The following is an 18911-nucleotide window of genomic DNA, read 5'->3' as shown; positions in this document are numbered from 1 at the left end:
TGTTAATACTTAAAGTGACTTTTAAAAGTACATGAGGATATGATAATATTTTTAAATATTTAATCTTATTTTTGAATTAATATGTAACAATAACCATCTAAAAATCAACTAATATCATGTTGGAAATCATGTAATGTGTTTACAAGTCACATTTTTACTATTTTTATCAAGGATGACTTGTAACAGTCAGTATAGAAGATTCAAGTCGTGTTTGCAAGTAATAATTATAATTTTATTACCTTTAATAATAAAGATACATATAAGAACATGGAAAAATATAATAATAACTAGTTTTTGGTCCGTGCGATGCACGGATTATCTTAACATATAAATATTAACAAAAATATAATCTAATAATTACAATTAATGATATAAAGGTGCTATATAAATTAAATATTATTATTTTATTTTCATATTTACTTTAAATAATATTTTTATAGATAAATATAATAATATAATTAAAATTAATGGTGCCTTCTATACTTACTTTGTTTTTTCTACCATTGGATGAGCTTACTTTGTCAAGATTCATCACCATCCAATAGGGTTGTGCATCGGTTTAAAACCGAACCGAACCGAATACCGAAATATCTAAAAATCTTGTACCGAACTGAACCGACGTAAGAACATAAACCGAACCGAACCGAACCGATTTTTTTCGGTTCGGTTCGGTTTTTCCCGAATTAACCGAACTAATATAAAACTTTACAAATAATCTAAAAAGCACAAAGTTTTAATTCATATACTAAGTAAGAGCATAAATCAATGGTTATATTAAATGTTTTTTTTAAGGTAAATAGGTGTTAGATTAGAATTTAATGGTTATATTAAATGTTTTTTTTTTTTTTTTTGTAGAATCATAAATTAAAAAATTAGCATGTTGTGTTATCATTAGATAGGTGTTGTGTATAAATTTAGGAAGGATTAGAATTTTTTTTCCAACCATACATGTATAAAACGACATAGTAGCAACTAATCGGTGCGGTTCGGTTATTTTGGTTTTTATTAGAAACCGAACCGAACCGCACCGAAAACCGATATTCACCAAAATAACACACCGAATCCGAACCGTTTAATAATAAAACCGAACCGAAAAGCCGAACAGTGTCGGTTCGGTTCGGTTTTGCGGTTTCAAACCGCATAATGCACACCTACCATCCAATGGTGGAAAAAACAAAGTAAGGCTTACTTTGTAAAAAACAAAGTAAGCATAGCCTATTATAATTTATCAGTAAAAGATGAGGAAGTGACACTCCAGCTCCATCGTTACTGTTTTATATTATATATAGATTTTAAATATTCATGTTATTCTTGAATTAGTATATTATAATTTTAAATATTCATGTCAATTTCGAGTTAACATGTCAACTTTAAACCAACTAAAAAATTTGCCGTCATTTTTTATTATTATAATTTTAAATATTAGTGTCAATTTCGAGTTAGCATATCAACTTTAACCCAATCCAAAAATTTGAATGTCCAAAAATAACATATTACCTAATAAACTAAATCCAAACATTAATCAATATCACCACTCTAAGTTACACCGGTATATGAGAGTTTTTGTGTTCCAGCTCCGGTTCATGTAGTTTCTCCGTAAAACTCCATTCGAATTGAACTAAAAATATCCCAATTTTAGAAATACTTTGAAAAAACACACAAAATGGAATATAATTTAGATTCGTGAGTTAGTGTTCTGAATATATAATTCATTGAATCCAAAAATTGGAAACTTATTATATAAATTTTGAAATTATTAAAATCCTAAAATGTTTTTTCCCTTTAATACCGTTTTGTTCTTTCATTATATCCAATCCACATCTAATGAAGCTTTGATTTCATATTTGATTGTAGACTAATTACGTTTTTTCAGGAAAAAGCACTAATTATTTGTTTTGAATTTAATAATATCGATCTAACTTCTATTAAATTTAAAATGTTCCTTTTCTTCTTCTCAAATGTGTTAATTTTGTTCTTGAGTGTATTTTTTCCTTCACTTCAAGTTATGTTTTAGCCCATAATAAGTACAGAAACAAGTGTATTTATTCCCAATTCATATACAAATTTATACAAACAACTCTGCAACCCTCCAAGCTTGCATCTTAATTCTCATCGCTCCTGGCATTAAAGAGCATATCTCATCCAAGAAACAGGGAAGAATGCTGACGAAATCCGAACATGTCAGATTGCGAACTCCAGCTTCAGCTTCAAACATCAATACGGAGAGTAACCAACACTTGTGGATAAAACACATTTTGCCTCAACAGCCAATGTTTTGACAATGCCTCGACAAGGGTCACCAAATACAGTGTTTGAAACTGCAATACTGCATTTGTTTCGTCCCTGGCACGCCTGAAAAACAGGATCAAATATTTCAAGGCAGCATAATCTTCAATCAATCTATGGAGCCCCAAATTACTTGAGAAAGCTAGAGATGCAAAACATTGAATGCTTTTCTTTTATTATTGGAATCCGACTAATCAGTTCAACACTCACAATCATGCATGAAAATTCCAGTTCCTGGTAGCCATAATAACTATTTTGGAAAATATAATATTTCTGTCTGTTTCAGAGATAATCATCTCTGAACCCATCTCTCGGCACCCATAAGCAGGATTGTTTGAAAATGGAGGTAGCAAGAGTTTTGTTAGTATTCATACCTTAGAAACCACAGCCAATGAAACAGGGGCATGGCAATTGCCTCTAGAAAACTTCTGGCAGCTACCTTGAGGATTTCCATAGCTAGCAAACTCTACAGAAGAGATTATATATCCATCTTGACACTGTAATTGCATCTCTGGCATTGTATCTTTAATAGAAATATTTCTATCTAAAGAATCTGGATGGAACCACTTTTGAGGAGGCGGATAGTGGGTTTCTGACACTTGAGCACAGAGAATGCGGGCTGAACGCAACTTCACTGATATCTCAAATGGATTCCCTCCAGTCTCCTCAAACAGGACAAGTAAATTATTCGATGCCTGCAGCCATGACCGTGGAACATGGTACCTGGGAATTAACCAATAGCGATTAGTCAAATGAAACCTCCCATTCTCATAGTAGTTGCACATTATGATTAAAAAAAAATCCAATAATACAAGTAAAACGGGCAACAATGAATCAAAGTAACATATGCACATTTGCTTATGCTAACAGAAGTATACCATGTCTGAGTTGGCTTCCCACAATTTGTTCTGCACTTTCCAGAACCATAGGCTCCTCGATAATCACAATTTTCTTGGCATCCATCTTCCGGAGCGACCAAAGTCCAGTATCTTCCTATGTGATGGCCGTTTACCCAAGCCTGGCCCTTTCCCATGCTTCCCAGATCGAGAGCAACCGGGTCATTCCCAGATGGCGTATCAAAATGTGTCTGCATAAATTGGGAAAAACAGGGTTTATCCATAAATTAAGCACCATACACCAGATTAAGTGAGTTCCAAAAAGAGAGTTGAAGTAATTCTTCGACTTCAATGAAAAGCTTAAGCCAAAACTAATTGAGAAAGGATGTCAGTTGCAAACTACTGACACAAACTGCTGAAGCTTCTCTGATATTTATGTGGGTTTTTAAATGTAAATTTTTTATAAAAAAAAAAAGAAAAAAGAAAGAAAAAAAACTCAGTTAATAATGCATTGCTATGTTAAAATTTTGTTAGTATTTGACGGTTTCCTGGAAGTGTTGACATAATGGTGACTGAAGTTGGAGAGGGTATAAATTACAGATGAGGTCATAAATCAGGGGAAAATTGTAGTTTCTGCATACTCGTTCCATATGCAAAATTGAAGCAGAGAAAACCATGTGAATCCAAATATTCTATAAAATGGGCTTTTTTCACAGTTCCATTCTAGGAGAAATGAGATCCACCTTGTACCAGGTAAATGTAGATGGAATATCATCAAGTTTCAAATCAGTCCATTCTGCCGTCTCACTGTTTTCCATGGAGAATAATTTTTGGAACTCGCCCTGAAGCCCGACCTGAAATAATATAAAAACAACTGTTAGTTTTTTCACCAGTTTATAATTGTAACTAAGGGTCAGAGAGAGAAAATAAGAAGTCCTTTATTTCAAATGTTTGATCAAAATTCCAATACCAAATTAAGAAAAGAGATAAAACTGAAAAAATGAAGATGAGGGAACCAGTTTAATTTGATATGAACATACCTGATATGTCCATAATAAGTTTGATAGGTCTATATCCCCATCCTTAAATCCAGTAAGCTTATTTTGGCCCCTAAACCCTGCTCCATCCTTTTCTAAAAAGGCACCATAGTTCTGCATAAGGAGACGCATAAGGAATTAGTAATTACTATTCCTTTCAGATGCGAGACAGTAGAGCATAAAATAAGATAAATAGCAAGCTGAATGAACCACAAATAAAATAGAACTGGATGCCAATGATTAATTACAACTAACAAGATCTACTATGGTAGCTTAGCACTCATTTACTCATCAACCAAAGGAAGAATAGTAAACCATTTACCTGTAAACCCACTGTCTGGGACAATAACATTAAATCATTATATCCTTTCTGAAACTGAACTGGCTGCACCACCTTGACCCAATGACCAACCACACTGCCTTCACTTCCCAAAGAAATAAATCATAGAAATCAAATTAAATAAAAAGGCAGTCAAATGTTTAGATATGAAAAAAAAGCATTAGAAAGAAATACACAACATTTAGCAGGCAAAACTGTTTTCAGTTTTAGCGAGAAAAAGAAGGACTAGAATGGCAGCACAGCAGTCATAAATGCTGCAGAAGCAGAAAATTACTGCATGCCTGTGAATCTATAAAAAAAGGGCGGCCTGGTGCACTAAGCGTCCCCGCTAATTCTGTGTCTAAAGAGAACTAAATCTACAGATAGGTGACGGAAGCACTATTCTTAAAGTCAAATAACATATCATAGAAGAGTAAGAGATAAGCATTCTCCTGTGAAAGCCACAAACACAGAATGGTCAGATACATGGCAAATATTCTTCCTAGTTCTACAACCAAAGACTAAAAGAATAATACTCCTATTTTCAATCATGAAAAAATGTGAATCTTAATGTTGCAATTATTTGCAATTCAGTCATTGGGAGTGTTGTATTTTCACAATCTGGTCTAGTGATCTTTATTAAGCTTACAAAAGTTGCTGATACCAAAATCATCTGCCAAGCGAGCATGTAATTCTTCTCATTCTATGATAGGAGATAACTCTTTCCATCCCTTAAATCTCTCTCTCATTCTTAGTGATAAGAAAATTCAATTCTCTACCACTTTAAGAGTTACAAGTTATTCAACTATTTTTCGCTAGCTGCAGCGTCTCTTTTATTATTCAGTACATTACTAGTTAAAAACTGCATCAACCAAGAACATGGTTATAGAAGGTTTTGCAATCTTCATGTACTTAAAATGCATTCATAAATCCTAAAATAATCTTTCTAAGTAGCATATATCATGTGCAAATGCAATTGGATAAACTAGGATGGATTACTATGATACATCATATCACATTACATTGGAAAGCAATCTCAATGTCAAGTAGCCAAATTTCACAACCATCACCCATCATCCCAACAACGAACAAGAGAAGAGACATTACCTGTAAGTTGGCCATTAATGAATACACGTACCACATCACGCATGCTATCTATTGTAATTGCAGGTTGAACCTCATTTTCCTCCCAAAATGCAATGTCCTCATCGGTTACGTGTATTCTACATCCCAAAGGTCAATCCAAAGAGTCATAAATGCATATACAGAAACAGAAGCGAATAAAAAATTCCTGTTATTGTTACAATTAATGTAACCCTGGATTTCCTGCTTAGGGCCAACGGTTAAGGTAGTCAAGCCCATTATTTTATCGAAGCCTAACCTAAACAAAATTATATGTTCCTATGTAGTTCATATAATTTAGGTAAACTGAGGCCAAGCATATAAATTGCCATGCCTGGCTAAAAAATGCTTGGACAGGTTCAGGCTAAGGTTGAAATAAATAGAATAATATTCCAATGACAATAACATTTGTTTTAGGTTCGGTGATAGTTGAACCCACAAACACAAAGGAGTCCATAAAATAGCAAGACCAAAGCTAATAGAGTCAAATTGGTTTTAGCACACATTTACTAGATAATGGATAGTGCATCCCATGTTCGATTTGCTACTATAACAGACATGATATATAAGTGGGCAAGGCCTCACTTTGGAGCCGAACTATTCCCTTACCTTAGGACTAAAACTGAATGTTTAAGCATATGACTGTCCGAAACCAGCCTCATACAAATTTTTTTACAATTCATATATCGGTGACATGTCCAAGCCTACACAACTGATATTTGGGCTAGTGGATAGGAGCCAGGCCTATGAAAGCAAAAATTAGCAGGCAGGCGGGAATCATCAGGTTCACTACCGACCCTTGGAAGCCTACATAATGGACTTGATTTTATTGTCAATTGCAGCTATATATGAGACTAGAAGTGGACAGTATTGTACCTGGTGAAATACCAAAGATAGTCAGAATTGTCCTTTGTTACATTCAAATGCTCCAATATGCCTTTAACTGTAAAATGGTTCTCACTCCAAATACCAATTGGCTCTTTCATAGTCATCCAAGATGTTGGTACACTAGAACCTCCATTCTGAGCCACAGCCTGCTTAAGCTTAGAAATATCTACAAGGTCAAGCAAAGCAGGCTCCATGGATTTAATAGAAGTTTGTACCCTGACCTGCATGGAGGAAGAAGGAGAAGAATGCATCTCAAACTAAGCCACAAAGAAAAAGAAAAATGAGCTCAAAAACTCATCATGGCCTGAAAACTAAGCAGTTATAGCTTGTCCATGCAATATTTATTTTAATATGTTGAGAAGAGATCATCTTTAATGAATCAATACAAACCACTTACCCAAAGACACTGTCAATGAATAAGGACTTTTTCTCATTTTCCTAACAACAACAACAACAACAAAAACAAAGCCTTAGTCCCGAAATGATTCGGGGTCGGCTAACATGAACCATCATATAAAACCGTGAAATCAAGTCGTGTCAGCGACACAAATTCGCCTCCTCCACTCCGTCCTATCCACTACCATATTTTCCTCAATTCCCAGTAAACTCATATCACTCTCGATCACCCTCCTCCAAGTTTGCTTAGGTCTTCCCCTACCCCTCACCACTACATCCCTTTGCCACTCTTCGGTTCTCCTAACCGGCGCATCAAGCGCTCTACGTCTCACATGGCCAAACCACCTTAGTCGGTTTTCTCTCATTTTATTCTCAATAGATGTGATGACTTTTTCTCATTTTGCTAACTATAAAAAAATTGTGAATATTACCAATGTCATATGTTAATATGAAGTGGACCTTTAACTATCAACTCGAGCTTTTATTCAATCGGTTCCATAACATGGTATCAGAGCCAGTTTGACCGAGTGGTCGACAGCCCCATTTGTTGATTTAATTGCAGAACATGGTAATATGGGCCTATGGTGTACATGCTTCAAGCCCAGTGCGCATTCGCGTGTGGGGGTGTGTAAGATATTAATATGAAATGGACCTTTAGCTATCAGCTCGAGCTTTTAGTTCAGTCGGTTCCATGGCAACCAATAACGAAATTGCACTTTATTTCCATCAATCATTCAGTACAAAACACAAACTCACCCTATTTATTACTTGTTGGGCAGTATTAGATTTTGCCCCATTTTGCAACTCATACAAGGAAAACCATGGCACAGAATATAAGAAAGAAAAGAAGGGAACAGTTAACTTGATTTGAAATGACCATCATGGTATATAGTGATGCAAAAAATTCCCCTGGAACAAAAAATTAAACCAACTGGATTTGATTCAGCTAATTCTATCATGACTAGAGGAACCCATTACCAGATATTATCACAATTAGCTATCTACAATTTGTTGTCGGAAAATTATCGCCTAATATAAATAAAAGCACCAAGCCGTATATGAGATTTAGTAACTTTATTAGAATAGAGACCATTTCTAAGGCAATAGTAACTGAATTACCTAGAAGTCAACAAATCAGTAAGTCAATAATATAATACTACAAGAAAGGAATTCTAGCTTATAGGGACATTAATCTGAAAATCAATAATCCACTAGCCATTGGTCTAGTGGTACTACCTTACCTTCCACTAGGGAAGGTAAAGGTCATGGGTTCAATCCCCATGTTGCAAAAGCAAATTCCCCCCTATCTAATGTTTTTTTCTTTAAATTCTAAAAATCAATTATCCGAGAACAGTTGTATATCAAGAACTAAGACATACTGACCCCCTTCATTTAAAACAAACAATTGTTTAGGATATTGCAGAGTTCGTTTAGCAGCTTCTAAGCCTAAGCAAAATAAGAACGATTACAACATCCCATACCTTACACATGTCCTGGCAAATTCTATGTCATGATATATTTTATGCATTGGTCTTCAGGTACAGGTCTATACGCAGAAACAATGAACAATCATCCTAGACAGGAAATCTGAGAAGTGATGTCCCTTACTTGTTTGAAGACAGATGATAAACTGTTTAATGAAAGCCAAAAATGATAATTTGTAGCAGGCGTCATAATGAAAATTCAGGCTACACATTACAAGCAGATCAAGCAAAATATATACTCATTGCATAAATACGAGGACATACATATACAAGGAACATTTTCAAAAATGCCTAAAGAACTGAAACCACACCTTGGCAGTGTTGAACACAGCATTCCTGCAGTCTGGTAGAATAGTTACTGACCACGGTGGTAAAGTATATGATTGCTCAAGGAATTTCACAGTAGCTGCTCTATGTTCATCAATATTTGCTAGGAAAGCAGAGCACCTGCTTTGACTTCCATGCTGAGTTAAGTTCAGGCTTTTAGTAGGAGCATCGGCACGGTACACATGTGCCTGACAGTAGTGATAAAAAGATAGAGAAAAAAAAAAACAATTAGTTCCAACAGAATGTGGTGAGAGCAGTGGACAAAGTCAAAAAATAAAAATATGATAAATAGTTCATCCACCCAAACCAGTAACGATTTGGTAATTTTTGTGCAAGAATATTACTATCTTAAAACCTACAAGCTTCAACAAGTTGATGCAAGTTTTACAGTTCTGTAAGATGTTTGACAAGACGATTTTATGTTCTACATAAAAAATGCTATTAGTTCTATGTCTAAAAGAATTCTATTGATTATTTCTGTCACATTTCTGCAATGTCAATAAACAACCACTTTTTCCACTTATAATATGACTGTGCTGTCGTATCGAAACTGCAATTCTAAAATGATTTCCCAAGAGATTATATTCTAACAACTTTTTATTATAGAATGAAATGGAATATCCTAGGATTAGCCTAAACCTCACTGTTTTTGAAAAATTTAGATTCAAAGGCATATAACTACGGCAGATAGAATTAAAAAAGTGTCAGAAATGATGCAAGTCTCATTGACTTTAATTCCAGCTTTCACATAGCAGTCTAGCATTTGATGTGAGGCAGATATCTTGTCAATACTTCTTGTTGTCTTCAATGCTTTATAACAATGCAGATAAGCAATGTAGGTTAACTACAACAATGCAAACAACTTCATCCACAAAACACAGGTACAATGCAGAGTACTATGTTTTGTCTTTAGACAAGAAAAGAACAAACAATGTACAGGAAAATTTATTTGTCTCACACACAGCTAAACTCCTCTAAGTAGCCTATCTTGCCAATCAAAAAGTACAGTAATAAAAAGAATAGTACCAAATACTATAGTAATAGGAGAAGAAAAAAGAAATTCAAAGAAAAATCCCAGGTTCTTTTTTTCTTTAAAACAGGAAAAAGAAGTGTGTCAATACATAACAACAACAACGGACAAGATACCAGTTCAGTTTGAATGAAAAATGCCTTCACATAAAGGTAGTTAAACTACACCAACCAAGAAAGCTTTCCAATTCTTTTTATTCACGGGCAGTGAACTAATCCCCATTAAAAAGAACACAGCTTGTAAAATTAAATAGCCCAGGAAGCAAAGGTATCAAAGTCTCTTTTAAGACATGAAGTCCAAGAAAACTTTTACCCAGCTGATATTCGTATTGGAAAGGCACAGTTATTACAGCACAAACCTCTTGCTTGGATCCCAATTTTATGTACTGAGGTGAATCAACAGCAACTAAAGCTGGTTCACAAAGCTTTATAGCAGCATGCAGATCTTTTAAATGCCCCCATTTGGGCTCACTCAAAAGGCCTAGACAATAAGAGAGAAAGAAGTAAGGATCCTTTAGTTCAAGCTTCAATCCAATATTTAACTAAAACACATAGCCAAGCAACTTATGCCTCAGTTGAAAATTACACTTGAGTGAAGAAATTTTCTTTGCACACCAATTTTGACATACCATATTCATCAAGCGGAGCATCATAGTCATAACTAGTTATATAGAATGGACCTCCAGCAGTCCGACCAAAATTTGTTCCACCAAAATACTGCAGTGTGCAATCATGATGCATATGTTAGGCATGAGCAGTTCTAAATGAATCGGATGTAAAGTATGGTTTACATTTTCTTTACAAGATACATAAACTATAAAACTAATTGCTACTCGTACAGTTCTAAAATTCACTTTCACATTGACATGATAAAAAAAAAAGACATTACAGATGCCTTCTAACTGATGCTACGGTTGTACAGAGCCACTCCCAATTAAAGAACTCGTTTTGACTTTAATCACCAAATCTGTGGTCAGCACCATAGCCTGTCTATCACTTGTTAAAGAAAATGACTGCAGAAAATCTACATGACTACAAATGAGACATTTCACTTCTAGCGAAGGAAATAAATGGAAATTACTGCATATACAAGTCAAATAAATGCAGAACTCATATTTTCTCATTCATACCACAAAGGGACTACATTTGGCCACCAATAGAAGTGTCTCATGGTAACATTGATGCCAAAGGAATTAAGCACATAACTTAGAAGTCAAAACACTAAAATACCACAAAGATAATATGTGCTGAAAACATTTTGGAAAAAGTATTACTAAACCATGCATATTTTAATCAATCAAAATTGACATTCCTCTCATATATGTACCATGTAATAATTCTGGAAGCTTCCTCCACGTTGGAAAAAGCGTGCAACAGCGAAGGCAAGGTCTTCGACAGGCCTATGAGGCAAACTTCCACCCCAAGTCGTAAACCTTCAAAAGAGCAACTAAAAGATGAATCCTGCTTGCAACCTTGCAGCAATAAAGTTCAAGCAAGAAAGAAGCACAAGAACAGAAATGAATACTCTCTAAGATGCAAAATAAAATAAAAATATACATCTGTTAATATCAAGCTTCAATAGAAAACAGATCCATTAGATTTGTATCGAACTCTGTGAAATTCAATTTCAAGTTTCCAAGGGTGTCTTATCCAGGTATATTCTAAGTTGCTTTAAAAACTTCAACAATTGCAAGTTTTTTCTCTCTCTGTGTCTATACATGTATATATTCCAAGATGGAGACCTACAATATAGGAAATATAAATAGAATGTGTCGACTTAAATATGTAAAAACATCTGGTGTTGCCATACCATCCATCCCAATCCTCTGTCCAGAATATTGGTTTCTTCAGGGAATTTGGCTTGAAACCATCACAATAGTATGCATTACATGTATCTATCTGCAAAAGAGTTACAAAATATAAGATCAATGTAATTTAACAATTCAAAAACTTGGGTATCACAATTGATATCACCAATACCAAAACAGATGAATGCTTGGGGCAAGACAAATCTCATAATAAATTATTGTCGTTTTGCATTACTGTCATTAGCTTCGCTGACAAAAAAATTAATAAGAAACTTTAAAAAGCATCTAGAGTATGAAAATCTTACAATGTCAACAGGAGCATCAGTTTGCCTGCACATTATCCATGGAATCCCAGCACCAAGCCCAAGAGCCATCCTGGAAGCCCAGTTAAGATATTCCTTTCCTCCAGGCCCAAATGAGTGCTCAATATTCCCATACTCGTTTTCAATCTGTCAAAAATTTCTTAGTAGTTAAAGATTAACATCTAGCAACAAAGAGAAAAGTTCATAATAGAACTGGATGGGGAGCATGAACACTATAACTATTGGAAAGCACCAGAATGTGGGATGCATTTGGAATTTGTTCAATGGTAATGGTGAACAATAATTGTCCAAAAGCTCCTTTCACATGATTCCTCCAGACAAGAGAAGGAGAACAACATCCACTAAAAGAAATAAGATTTCAAAATTTTGACTACTTCCACGTCTTCGTATGAGATTCATCATCCCAAAATGATGCGAGATATGTGAGAATAAAATCAAATAGGAAGCAATATTTTATGTCCTGTCTATTCAAACCAAAATCAACAAATGGATATTATACGAAGAAGTCAACACCACCTAACACCTGCAACATTTCTTCTGTACAATAGCAAAATTGTCTAACCTGCATCATGATAATGGGACCACCTTGCCAAGAAAGTAGCATTTCATCTCGCATAAGATCCACAATCTTTTTAACAAACCTCTGCATCTCCTCCTGTGAACATTCATTATCTTGAGGAAGTTACGATAACCTCCGGGAAGTCTAAATTTAACAACCTAGAAGCTCCTGTATCAAACTCAAAAAATTCAAATTCTTGTTTTGGCAGGTTCAAGATATTCACGTGCCAGAATAAGGAGATTATTATTGATATTAACACCTAGGAAAAAGTTTTTCCGCAAATACCCAACCCAAGGAAATAGTAACCAGAAAAGAAAAGAAAAAGATAAAGATAAAAGAGAGATGGATTTCTAGGGAATAGGAAAATACCAAAAAGATTATCAAACCTCTTACCTGCCAATGCCGCCACAACCCCCTCTCTCCCCCACCCAAAAAGAAAAGAAAAAAGGAGACTTCTTGACCAGCAAACTGGATGCCTCACAGGATCTTTATGATGGAAAGGGAAAGATGGAAGTTGGAGCCAAGGGAGTAAACTCAATGATATTCCTAATTCTGCATTACCCTAGAGATCTTTGGCCATATAAAAAAAAAAAAAAAAAGGGCGGCCCGATCGCATTACGCGTCCCCGCTGAGCGAGGGTCCGGGGAGGGGTCCCACCACAAGGGTGTATTGGGGACAAGCCTTCCCTTGTCAATTTAATTGGCAAGAGGCCGCTCCTAAGACTCGAACCCGTGACCTCTTTGGCCATATACCTAAACAAAATACATATCACAGTAAAAAAGTAATTTACAGTGCAGATGCTATTAGAAGCACTATACCTTAAAAGGAGCATTGTCTGTTCGAAATACTATGCCAGGAATATCGCGCAACCACACCGGGAAGCCCCTATAACATTGTCACCAAAAACAGATCAAATTTTGAAAGAAGTAGCATATTGCTGTTTGCACTTCAATTGAATTTTCATGTTAAGAACATTATGCACGTACCAATTTTTAGAACTACAATATCTATCCTCAGTCTAATATTTCCAAAGGCTACTGAGGAGTTACTTCTCTAGAGCAATTATTATCAATGTAAAGAAAAAAAGTTCATTCATCCACTATTCCATTGCAAATGTTTAGCAGGTTCAACAAAAATCTTCATATAATTCAAGTTTATATTTACAAAATAAAAATTTAAAAATCTTGTATCATGATGCTTATTATTCTTATCAAAGTCTTAATTCACATAAGAAAAGGTTTAGTTGCTTGAATAACGGATCCTATAACTACGTAACTAAAGCACCAACTCATGTCCAAGTCTAAAGAGATATTGTTCTTCACAGTGTATGGAAATAAAGCGCAGTACAGAAGAAACAAGCTCTAAATCTTTTGCCTCATTCCACCAAATGAATCTGTCTTTCATGTTAAGACTTAAGACAAAAATTGACTATGTTAGCAGTCTGTAATTACATATTCACTTTAAGTTCTTTTATTCAACCTTAGCTGGAGATTCAGTTCAGCAAAAGCAGTTTCCTGGATTAGCTCTTCACATCTATATGATCATTGTGTACTTCTATTGACAACCACAGTAAATTCAATACAGAGAGGAGAATAAGTCTAACATGAGTGTGCTATCAAACTCATATGTTGTAACTATATGCTAACTATTTGGAACTGGAAGCACATCAATAGAACTTGTGGACTTAAATGTTGATCTTTGATAAGCTTCAACATGTTATCTGATATATAGAAATGTCCTTTACCATCATAATCGTCCTATGCTGTAAATTAAGCATGTAATACGTACTTGGACAAGGCACATACTGCTCTGGGCAGTCAATTTACATAGAAACATAAAATACTAAATTCCTTTTCTTTTCAAAGATTATGTGAACTAAAATATTTTAATTTTCCATCTCAAATCTTTTGTAGAACACCATAGCATCACGTAGTACTGTGAATACTTCATAATATAATCCAACAACCGTCAATAATTTGATGTGAACAATAAAATGAACATTTTTGCTACAGTTCACTAAAATTGCGGTCTGTTTCTTCTATATTTGGAAGAATTTTTTCAAACAAGCAAGGACAAATATTAAACACAACTATGAATTTTAACTACAAGGATAAAAAGTATGCACAATGCACTTTCTTATATGCAGAGAACCAAGAAAATTCCAGGAAAAGTATTGATCCGTTAAAGAAAAAATGAATGTGTGGGTGTACCATGATTTTACTCCAAAATAAAATAAATAATCATCATTGTCTCAACTAGATTAAATTAAAAAAAAGTACTAAAGGAAAATGAAGGTGAGACCCAAAATTCCATTCGGCACAAACATAAGGACCTATGCGAAGATGAAAATAGAGTCCGCTTGCTCCCACTAGCTTCACAAACTTAACAAGATCATATTGTCCTTCAAAGAAATACTGGAAGCACAAAGAAAAATAAAAATGATATAGTGAATAAAATAATAACAAGTAATAAATTAGGGACCTGTTGCCAATCTACTATCACTGACTATATAAGATAAGAATTTTCATGCACCTGTCCTCTAGCTGGCTCATGACGATCCCAGAAGACATAAGTCTGAATCACATCTATCCCACCTTCCTTGCTTTTTGCAATCAGATCAGGCCACATCTGACATTACATGAAAAGTGTAACAGGTATCAATCCAAAAACCGAGTGTTAGGTCTAATTGCAGACTCTTGTGCATTCTGCACCTAAAATCATGAAGTTTGGAAGCACCAAGCAAATTCCAGGAACAAATAATTGATTCATTAACGAAAAAATGAATCAACATCTTCCTTGAGCTACGTAGGTCTAATTGCAGATATAGCTCGAACAACAATAACAATATCTCATCAGTAGCAAAATTCTCAGATTGTATATTTTGTTGTCCTATTACTTTTGTGATCTCTCCATAGAGTAATTGCCTGTTCAGTCCAATTTTGTTCAGAAGTGTATCTATCAGTTAAGACAGCAGAAAGTAAAAATGCTACATAATTGAATGCCCTAAAATCATTTCACTTGGCCTGGTAAATAATTAGTATTCTAGTACAAACCAAACTTGAAAATTCAAAATTCAGCCAAATTATAGTCATATTAGAATTGAGATGCTTTCATCTCTGTCCAACTCCAAAAATATAAAAATCCATATCTAAGTGTTCAGAAAAAAAAAAATTCATCAACAAGCAATTAATTCTCCACATGTCCTCGTCGTCCGTCCTTACTGATGCTACTTTTTTTTTCGATCATCATCAGCAAACCAATAAAAAAACTAAATTGACAACGAAAGTAGAACTATAAGCTGGTAAGTTTGATCAATAAGCGAAATTAGAGGATTGAAATTCGTACCTCAGGAGTAGCACGAGGATAGTGGATGCCACCGGAAATGAGCATACGACGGTGGCCGTCGATGATCAAAGAGCGGTGGTCATAACTGACGTTGAAAGGCTGAAAGAAGTTGGCGGAGACGAGTAAGAAATGAATTATCGAATTCAATAACAGACATCGAGACAGTACAAATTCTCCGATCATTCTTGCAAGCATTTTCGTTTACTTGGAGAGAAAAAACAGAGAGAGTGGAGGATAAGTATAGCGGAAAATGGGAAGTTTTGTCATCAAAGAAAAAGCTTAGAGTGAGCGAGACGGGGGAACCAACCAACTACTGCTGATTAAATTTAAAGTATAGTATTTCGGATAATGACAAGTTGCTTATGAGTATGGATAAGCTTATTAAAAAAAACGACCCAAATTTAATTTTCGAAATACATTTTGATTTTTTATTTGAATCCGATCGAAGGGTTGGAGATTGTTCAGTCAAGCAAATGTTTTTCTTTTTTTAAGAGAAATTCATTAACAAGCAAAAAAAATTGTTAATTACATCTAATAAAAAAAAACTTAGCCAAATAAAAAAAACTACAGGACTATTGGTATGAATCACCCTGTCACTGAGTAAAAATGACAGAGCAAGAGTTATGACTAAAAAGAATAAAATCAGTGGTGAATACATAATTGGTCATTTTGAGGCTAACTTTACATATGTGTGCGTAAAAAAATTTGTTAAATCGCTCGTTTTTTTTCTGTATATATACATATCATCTCAGTGTGGTTCATAACCAATTTTTACGTACTATCATAAAATTTCTCAACATTAAGCTAAATTTGGTCTATAAAAGTAAAATAGAGTCGTTTTGAACAAACTTAGAAAAATTTATCGTTTATCGTATATTAATCAAGTTGAATGTTGTAATTAAATACAAACTCAATTAGTTAATTAACTATCCGAACCTTAACTGTTTATACTACAACCAAAAAAATTATGTTTAAATCAATTATAATTATATAATATGACAATTTCTAGTTTATCAAATCTCTAATGAAATGATCAATTAATTTAAAATATAGGTAAACAAATAATGATTTAACTAATTTAAATTCTAAGTAAAAAATCAAAATACAAAATAATTTAATAAATACTACTCAAACCTAAATAGACAAACAAGTTACAAAGAAAAAGGAAGAGAAAGTAGGGAAAAAAAAAAAAACTAACCTAAGGTGTCCTTTGTAATTTTACCACCTTTACCACCAACCTAAAGAAATCACAAAAAAATCACAGAAAGAGAAAAAGAAAAGAAAAAACATGAAATTTAAATTGTCTTCTTTTCTTATAAAACAAAGTAGTGGCGAGTTAAATAGGAAAAGACAGAGCAATTTATTAATGTTGGGCTTCTATTTGGGGGTGTTATTTCAGCACCCTTAACAAATCTTTCTTGGATATAAAGACCGGAACCACCCTGGGGTGGTTCCGCAGTTGGAGGGGCCTTGACCCCTTATCATCGTCCCTTAATAGAACTGGGTAATTAAGTCACCAAACATTGTAGCATCAATCAAATAAGAATGAATAGCATCAACTACTAGTTTATCATCAGATTCAAAAGTAACATGTTGATAACCTATTGAATCAGCCTACAAAATGACTTCTAACAATACCTACACCTCACAATTTTGGATAGGGAGAGGTTCCCTCAATCTTGGCGATTGGAGCTGCCAAAAAATGCCCTTGGAACCGCAAAAAAAAAAAAACAGTGCTAATACCACTTTGAGCAAATTGGGGAAAGAAGACAATATCCACATTGCATTTAAGCCATCTAGCAGGCGGAACATGCCACGGAGCACACGAAACAACAACAACCGCAGAAGGCAAGGGACGTTTAATCTAGTTAGCTTGAGCCTAATCACATAGATTTTCTATTGCTTCTGCAACCGTCCGAGTAGGAAAAACAACTATATTATTCTATAATTTTTCAGTTTGCTGCCGCCGAATGTTCTAGAGGAGCATGCGTCACTGTTTTAGATGCCACCATAAGCACTTCGAGCATAAATCTCAAGAAATTGTTCGCATTTGCCATCTTACTTTGAATTAAATCCAACTGCCCCCCCCCCCCCCCAAAAAAACATTTTTAGCAAAATCATATTCAATAAACAAATGCCAATTATCCTCAATGTCAGTATTACGGAAAATGCATTGAGTCAGATTTTAATATTAGGGTCTTTTAAATTTGAAAGTTAGTAATATTTTACTGTATCTTTTTTAACATGCCATGCCCTTATACATGTAATATATAGGTTCTTATTTGTTAAATTAAGTTTAATATGAGTCACGTTTCAGTTTGATTTAAGAAATAATTATCCAATATTCGTGATTATGTTGAAGCTCAATATATAAACATGAAGTCGATATTTTGTGAACTTAAATGGTTGTCACACTTTCTTAAAGAATTTTATATCACTAACTCTTCTCATCCCACTTTATTGCGATAACCTTGCTGCTATTTCAATTGACCCTAACTATGTGTATCATGAGAGAACGAAACATTTAGACATTGATTGCTATATTATTCAAGAGAATATTGATTCTAGATTCCACATTACATCGTATATTCTACTCATAATGAACTCGAGGATTGCTTCACAAAATTCCTTATGCACACTCAATTGTACCTTGTTATCTAAGTCGGGATTGTTTCATGCGAAGTTTCCAATTTGAGGGAGGGTGTAGAATAGTATTTGTAAATATATTGTACAAAGAAGCTAATTTATGGTGATGTGGTAAAAGTTCTTAGTTATAAAGTTCTAAATATCATATTTTTCTTCTCTATAACTACATAAACAGCGTCATATCATTCTTTTGTGAACCAATAATATACAACTCTAAGATATTTTCTCTCTTTAAGTTCGTAAGTTTACTCATGGTATGATAGTTTTGTATTCAACGTTGAGTCATCCATTAATATTTGCTTCTCTATATGGTATTTGGACATGAGAGGTGTGTGCTGTATATCTCATGTTGCTTGATTAGATAGCTATATAAAAATGTCAATTCCTGCAATATTGCGATATAGTGGCACCTCATATGCTTGATCCACAGAGAAAAAGGGAGTATAAGTCATTAATATTTTAGCATATGGGTGCCTATGCAATCATTTCGTATTACTTCGTTAATA

The 18911-nt window shown here is 34.3% G+C and overlaps 1 protein-coding gene across 3 annotated transcripts; it reads right to left on the bottom strand.

Moving 5' to 3' along the window:
• Positions 1-1920: 1920 nt before the first annotated feature.
• Positions 1921-16065, bottom strand: LOC136219328 (beta-galactosidase 9). Of its 3 annotated transcripts, XM_066006698.1 has the most exons (19): positions 15760-16065; positions 14947-15042; positions 14716-14828; positions 13233-13299; positions 12418-12510; positions 11838-11981; positions 11535-11623; positions 11052-11157; positions 10354-10441; positions 10084-10205; positions 8680-8883; positions 6477-6709; positions 5586-5701; positions 4482-4579; positions 4163-4273; positions 3866-3976; positions 3165-3373; positions 2661-3009; positions 1921-2352 (listed from the first exon to the last, which is right to left on the bottom strand). In XM_066006698.1, exons 1-19 carry the CDS (start codon positions 15952-15954, stop codon positions 2215-2217), a joined length of 2682 nt encoding a protein of 893 aa, XP_065862770.1. In that variant the 5' UTR covers positions 15955-16065; the 3' UTR covers positions 1921-2214. The 3 variants fall into 3 exon arrangements, with proteins under 3 accessions (XP_065862770.1, XP_065862772.1, XP_065862771.1); XM_066006700.1 differs by lacking the exon at positions 15760-16065 and having other exon boundaries at positions 12418-12582; positions 14747-14828; positions 14947-14989; XM_066006699.1 differs by lacking the exon at positions 15760-16065 and having other exon boundaries at positions 14747-14828; positions 14947-14988.
• Between the last annotated feature and the right edge of the window lie 2846 nt (positions 16066-18911).

Source organism: Euphorbia lathyris, chromosome 2, assembly GCF_963576675.1.
Source record: "Euphorbia lathyris chromosome 2, ddEupLath1.1, whole genome shotgun sequence".
Lineage (NCBI taxonomy): Eukaryota > Viridiplantae > Streptophyta > Magnoliopsida > Malpighiales > Euphorbiaceae > Euphorbia > Euphorbia lathyris.
Note: the sequence above shows the minus strand (reverse complement) of the source record. Positions and strands in the feature narration are given on the sequence as shown.

Bases quoted from the DNA above. Each gene is read 5' to 3' on its own strand.
- LOC136219328 (XM_066006698.1), bottom strand. From the start codon at position 15,954: ATGCTTGCAAGAATGATCGGAGAATTTGTACTGTCTCGATGTCTGTTA. The intron at 14,829-14,946 runs GTGCATGAAAAT...TTGTGCTTCCAG, and splicing joins ATGAGCCAGCTAGAGGACAG to TATTTCTTTGAAGGACAATA. The intron at 10,206-10,353 runs GTATGTCAAAAT...CTTATTGTCTAG, and splicing joins TGCTCCGCTTGATGAATATG to GCCTTTTGAGTGAGCCCAAA.